Genomic DNA, 7,591 nt, shown 5'->3' on the forward strand with positions numbered 1-7,591 from the left:
CCCATAACTAGTGGTTTCCTCATTAGCAGACATACTACATCCATAACTAGTGGTTTCCTCATTAGCAGATATACTACATCCATAACTAGTGGTTTCCTCATTACCAGATATACTGCATCCATAACTAGTGGTTTCCTCATTAGCAGATACACCACATCCATAACTAGCGGTTTCCTCATTAGAAGATATACTACATCCATAACTAGTGGTTTCCTCATTAGCAGGGAGGAGTTTCCACAACCAAATTGCATTTGCATCGCCCTCGTGTAGCAGTTTTATTAAACACAGAAAGGGGCCTATATTGGAGACCAAAAGTCGTCTGGCACACCACTTACAGTTTCAACAACATGAATAACTTATTTCTAGTCTACAAGGTTAGATGTTACTACTAATGTGAAAACAAGACAAAATATGACTGTTCTTGCTCATTTTAAGACAAATGTCAAATAGTCATTACATTCATTACAGACGTCAATTGTTGTACAACTTCATGGCTATGCTGTTGGCATCACTTTTTACAGTCGATTTCCGCTGTTGTGGGCCTTTAACCATCTGTCTGACTTTTTTGTTCACACAGAAGAGAGACTGGACTACCGTGGGTCCTCTGGGGAGCCTCAACAACCTCATGATGCTGACAAGGCAGAGAAGAGTCTCTCCACATCAGAACACCTCAAGAAACACCCGCAGAGATCTTCAGGGAAGAAACCTCACTGCTGCTCTGACGGTGGGAAGAGATTCACCTCAGCAGGCATTAAAATTCATCAGAGAATCCACACAGTGGAGAAACCTTATAGCTGTACTCAATGTGGGAAGAGTTTTACTCATTCAACCAGCCTGATATCACACCAGAGAACACACACAGGAGAGAAATCTTATATCTGTAGCTGTGGTATATGTGGGAAGAGTTTTACTCGGCTAAGCACCCTGATATCACACCAGAGAACACACACAGGAGAGAAACGAGAGAAACCGTATAACTGTGATGAATGTGGGAAGAGTTTTGATACATCTAGCCATCTTATTGTACACCAAAGAACACACACAGGAGAGAAACCATATAGCTGTACTCAGTGTGGGAAGAGTTTCTTTACATCTAACCATCTGAAGATACACCAGAGAACACACACAGGAGAGAAACCTTTTAGCTGTACTCAATGTGGTAAGAGTTTTACTCAGCTAAGCAGCCTGATATCACACCAGAGAACACACTCAGGAGAGAAACCGTATAGCTGTAATGAATGTGGGAAGAGTTTTACTCACCTAAGCAGCCTGATATCACACCAGATAACACAGACAAGAGATAAACCATACAGCTGTCATGAATGTGGGAAGAGTTTTATTAGCCAAAGCAGCCTGATGTCACACCAGAGAACACACACAGGAGAGAAACCTTATAGCTGTACTCAATGTGGGAAGAGTTTTGTTCAATCTGGCAATCTAAAAGTACACCAGAGAACACACACAGGAGAGAAATCTTATATCTGTGGTCAATGTGGGAAGAGTTTTGTTCAATCTGGTAGTCTAAAAGTACACCAGAGAACACACACAGGAGAGAAATCTTATATCTGTGGTCAATGTGGGAAGAGTTTTTCCTCATCTAGCAGCCTGACTCAACACCAGAGAACACACACAGGTGAGAAATCTTATATCTGTGGTCAATGTGGGAAGAGTTTTAATACATCCAGCATTCTGACTCGACACCAGAGAACACACACAGGAGAGAAACCTTATACCTGTGATCAATGTGGGAAGAGTTTTACTCAGCTAAGCGGCATGATATCACACCGGAGAACACACACGGGAGAGAAACCGTATAGCTGTGATCAATGTGGGAAGAGTTTTGCTACATCTGGCCAGCTGACTTTACACCAGAGAACACACACAGGAGAGAAACCTTATAGCTGTAATCAATGTGACAAGAGATACTCTGATAAAAGGTGTCTGATCAAACATCAGAAAATACATGAAGGAGTTGTTTCATGATATCAATGAATTAATGTTGAATGTTAACATTTGTAGTAGGAGTATTTGAATAATGTCACAATACACACATGAAGAAGTTGTTTCATGATATCAATGAAATGAAATGATGTCACAATGTAGAATGTTTTAACATTGTAGTAGGAGTATTTTAATGATGTCACAATGTAGAACCCTAAACGTTTGCCTCCTTATTACTTGATTTCAACATGATATGGATATTAGCCTCGGGGGGAAAATCCAGGCTCTGAAATGGAAGAGTACTATTTATTTGATTTAACAAAAAGTGACTCACACAAAAAGAGCTGTGTTACACTTACCATGTTGGTGACCCACTTGAATCAAAATGCAACACAAAATGTAGCGAGCTGTTTTCTACAAATTGTCCTCTAACCTGTGATGTACACATTACTCCCAGATTCCGTGTGGTTTTTGAGCTGTTAGTTTTAACAGGACATGCAACCTCATCTCCCTCCTCTCGCACAATTGATTTCAACATGATATCGATGAGTGATGACATAAGTGTTGTGTTCCTTTGTTTAGTGACTCCTACATTTCAATGCATCACTCCAAAATGTAGCTGATTGTCTTCTGCAGGTTGTCCTGTAACCAGTGAGGTGAAATATCTCCCATTTCCATGTGTTTTTTTAGTTGTGTTAGTTTCAACAGCACGTACAACTTAATTTCCCTCCTAATTGATATCAGTGATTTATTGCTACTTGTCAAAACAACAGCGTTTCTGGTTCTTGTGCAGTTTATAAGGAGCTTGTTTTAAAAAATACAATTATTGTGGCAGATGTTTGTGTATATACCACATGTTAGATTTTCAATTTATCCCAAACTGTTTCTGCATATTGGTTATTGATTTGGACATGTTAAAACTGTGTTTTGACATTGGGTTATCCCACCTAGCAACTATGCAATCAAATATTTCATATTTACATTTCATGTAACATTTAGTAGTGATATTTATTCATGCAACCAACTGACAATTTTTTGGATAGAATTATATTGACATTGTTACCCTGCTTTTAGAATATCAGGGTTAATTCTCACATGTGCCAAACCAAATGTACTAGAGCATGACATTGGGGACTGGGCCCCGATCCAACAACATGCCTTTCGAGTGAACCCTGATAAGGGAGAGAAGCTCTGCAGTTAGGTGGAGAGTTACTATGGATATTGCAGGAGTTTCCTCTTGAAATCAGACTTGTCTGTGGTAAGGACAACTTGGTTGCTGATTGTCTCAAGGGTGGGCAGTCAGAATGCTTTGTGTTTTGCGTTTAGCCAGTGCGTTGCCATGGATCACAATTTATTTTGACTGCACGTTTTTCCGTATTGGAGATTAATTTTGTTTGGGCTCGTTTCAAGGGGACGAGAGTTCTAGAAGCTAGTGAGGTTTCGGTTTCTTTGTGTGAAAAATAAATCTGTTTTTTAATTGTTGTTAGACAGACACCACGTTTATATTGTAGAAGGTGAAGCATTGTAGTTGATTATAATGTGAAATGGAAGTTGTTTTCTGTTGGTGGTGCGCATTCTCTTAAGGTGTTACAGTCTTTGGTTTTGAGGTTTGGACTTCAGAATGTATAGCTCGTTAGCACGTAGGACACACTTATTGGTGTCACCTCGTTGGTCAGTATGTGTTACACCTGTGCTGGCTTGTCCATCTCGTTAGTGGGAAGGTGTTTCACCTGAGCTGGTCCAGGTGGGTCTCATGGTGGGTGTCTTTTAGGTCCCAGTTGTTGTTTCCAGTCAATTTTCAGTGGACTTTCAGATCCCTTCCTAACAAAAACAAGCTTAAATTTTGGGATGGATATTGCATCCAATTAATATTTTAATCAATGGCATTTCCTTAGGGTGCCCATCAGTCTTTCAGTTGTTAGTCTTCTGTTTGTTGTGTACTAAATATTTCATTTTTTAATTTGTTTTGTCCTGTGAAGCCATAGTGTTGCATCCATGTCTGAAATGTGCTGTATAAATAAAGCTTGATTAGATTTCAACATATGAACCCAATGACTGACCAATCAACAGACTCTTGTTCCCTCTTAGTATTTGATAATGAATAGAGTACAGTATATACATATGAGATGAGTAATACATAGACTAAGATACAGTAGAATAGGATAGAACACAGTATATAGATATGAGATGAGTAATACATAGACTAAGATACAGTAGAATAGGATAGAATACAGTATATACATATGAGATGAGTAATACATAGACTAAGATACAGTAGAATAGGATAGAATATAGTATATACATATGAGAGGAGTAATACATAGACTAAGATACAGTTGAATAGGATAGAATACAGTATATACATATGAGATGAGTAATACATAGACAGATACAGTAGAATAGGATAGAATACAGTATATAGATATGAGATGAGTCATACATAGACTAAGATACAGTAGAATAGGATAGAACACAGTATATAGATATGAGATGAGTAATACATAGACTAAGATACAGTAGAATAGGATAGAACACAGTATATAGATATGAGATGAGTAATACATAGACTAAGATACAGTAGAATAGGATAGAATACAGTATATACATATGAGATGAGTAATACATAGACTAAGATACAGTAGAATAGGATAGAACACAGTATATACATATGAGATGAGTAATACATAGACTAAGATACAGTAGAATAGGATAGAATACAGTATATACATATGAGATGAGTAATACATAGACTAAGATACAGTAGAATAGGATAGAATACAGTATATACCAGAGGTGGGACCAAGTCATTGTTTTACAAGTCACAAGTAAGTCTTAAGTCTTAGCACTCAAGTCCCAAGTCAAGACAAGCTATGGGGCGCAATCGGGTGATGTAGGATAGTACACAATCGCCAAACCTTAACACACACACACACACACACCCTCTCTGTGTGTGGTTACAGTAGGCTAACGTATGCCAATGGTTTTAGGAACAGCAGTAACATCAGGCAGGATTTATGCAACGCTGGGGAGGCGAATGGTCAAGTCGTACGTCCTCTGAAACATGACCCGCCACACCGAGCTTCTTCACACCCGCTCGCTTAACCCTGAAGCAAGCCGCACCAATATGTCGGAGGAAACACTGTTCACCTGACGACCGAGGTCAGCCTGCAGGCGCCACAAGGAGTCGCTAGAGCGCGATGAGTCAAGTAAAGCCCCCCCCCCCGGACAAACCCTCCCCATAACCCGGACGACGCTTTGCCAATTGTGTGCCGCCCTATGGGACTCCCGATCACAGCAGGTTGTGGTACAGTCCGGGATCGAACCCGGGTCTGTAGTGACGCCTCTAGCACTGCGATGCAGTACCTTAGACTGCTGCACCACTCGGGTCTATAGTGACACCTCTAACAGTGCGATGCAGTACCTTAGACTGCTGCACCACTCGGGTCTATAGTGACACCTCTAACACTGCGATACAGTACCTTAGACCACTGCACCACTCAGGTCTATAGTGACACCTCTAACACTGTGATGCAGTACCTTAGACCGCTGCACCACTCAGGTCTATAGTGACACCTCTAACACTGCGATGCAGTACCTTAGATCGCTGTGCCACTCGGGTCTATAGTGACACCTCTAACACTGTGATACAGTACCTTAGATCGCTGCGCCACTCGGGTCTATAGTGACACCTCTAACACTGTGATGCAGTACCTTAGACTGCTGCACCACTCGGGTCTATAGTGACACCTCTAACACTGTGATGCAGTACCTTAGATCGCTGCACCACTCGGGTCTATAGTGACACCTCTAACACTGTGATGCAGTACCTTAGATCGCTGTGCCACCCGGGTCTATAGTGACACCTCTAACACTGATACAGTACCTTAGATCGCTGTGCCACTCGGGTCTATAGTGACACCTCTAACAGTGTGATACAGTACCTTAGATCGCTGTGCCACCCGGGTCTATAGTGACACCTCTAACACTGCGATACACTACCTTAGATCGCTGTGCCACTCTGGTCTATAGTGACACCTCTAACAGTGTGATACAGTACCTTAGATCGCTGGGCCACTCGGGTCTATAGTGACACCTCTAACACTGATACAGTACCTTAGATCGCTGCACCACTCGGGTCTATAGTGACACCTCTAACAGTGTGATACAGTACCTTAGATCGCTGTGCCACCCGGGTCTATAGTGACACCTCTAACACTGATACACTACCTTAGATCGCTGTGCCACTCTGGTCTATAGTGACACCTCTAACAGTGTGATACAGTACCTTAGATCGCTGTGCCACCCGGGTCTATAGTGACACCTCTAACACTGCGATACACTACCTTAGATCGCTGTGCCACTCTGGTCTATAGTGACACCTCTAACACTGCGATGCAGTACCTTAGACTGCTGCACCACTCGGGTCTATAGTGACACCTCTAACACTGCGATACAGTACCTTAGATCGCTGTGCCACTCGGGTCTATAGTGACACCTCTAACACTGCAATACACTACCTTAGACTGCTGCACCACTCCGGCAAAACTTTTTTTTTAACCAATTCTGATGGTTGTTAAAAGTGGAATTTTTACATTATTACCGTTATATCAACACGCTCAACACTCCCAACGCCCAACTATCCATCTCTTTGGCACCGTAGACATCTAGTGACCACTTGATTCCATGTGACCAAACATTCCTGAGGCTGAGTCTCAAATAGTCGCCTGTCCCTTTTAATAGCCGGGCAATGGCACACATAGCAAATACATTTAGGGTATGACTTTATGAAACTGACTTAAAAATGCTGTGGTAAAAAAAATATATATATTCGCACTAATCAATCAACACATTCCTGTCTTTGTATGTCTCAATATAATAGTATTATTTAATTAAATCCATTTAAAATAATCTTTGTCTGAAAATAAAATATGATCCTCAACTGCGTTTCCCCTCCAGTCAGGAGACGGCGATGTGCGTCTTTCAGGTGACGTATAATGTGACGTATAATCTAGTGGACGGTTCTTCAGAAACAGCTCGTCAACCACCTCGGTAGCTTGCTAGCCAACATAGCCGAAAGATTCAAGCTATTTATACGCTTTCGATGTATATTAGCTACTGTGTTTTAGACACACTAATATACTTGTTAACCTATTTAATTTAATATTACGTTATTGTGTATTAGTCAGCTATAGTAGCTGGCTGGTTAAGTTAGCACTAGCCTAGTCGCTAATGATAGCTAGCTAGCTAACATCCCCGACCATGAGTTCAATAAACTATTCCCCTCCTGTTAAAGAAGAGGTGGTCTGCTGGACGGAGAAAAAGGGTCTGTGGCAGAACGTTGTCGTGAAAGAGGAGGAGGAAGAGGAGGATGTTACAGTAAAACAAGTAGAGGGTGAGGCTGTTACAGTGAAAGAAGAAGAGAAAGACGTTTCAGTGAAAGAAGAGGAAGACGCGTTCAGAGTGAAAGAGGAGGACGACGACGTTTCAGTGAAAGAAGAGGAGGGGGACATGACTGTCACATCGAAAAATGAAGAAGAGGAGGAAACTGGATATCTGGGCCCGGTTTCCCAAACGCATCTTCAGGCATCCAATGGTTCTAACGATGAACGTTCCCTGATTAACACGAGTAAGTACTGTCTGAAAAACAGAG

At 41.4% G+C, this 7,591-nt stretch overlaps 1 protein-coding gene across 1 annotated transcript in view; it reads left to right on the forward strand.

The window, feature by feature from the left end:
- Positions 1–2,138, forward strand: part of LOC120032741 (zinc finger protein 585A-like) — a 40,625-nt gene extending 38,487 nt beyond the window's left edge. Inside the window, exon 2 of the mRNA XM_038978927.1 lies at positions 695–2,138. Coding sequence (XP_038834855.1) covers positions 695–1,983 — 1,289 coding nt within the window. The 3' untranslated portion in view covers positions 1,984–2,138. The remainder of the gene's footprint in view (positions 1–694) is intronic.
- Positions 2,139–7,591: the final 5,453 nt, after the last annotated feature.

Source organism: Salvelinus namaycush, chromosome 39, assembly GCF_016432855.1.
Source record: "Salvelinus namaycush isolate Seneca chromosome 39, SaNama_1.0, whole genome shotgun sequence".
NCBI lineage: Eukaryota > Metazoa > Chordata > Actinopteri > Salmoniformes > Salmonidae > Salvelinus > Salvelinus namaycush.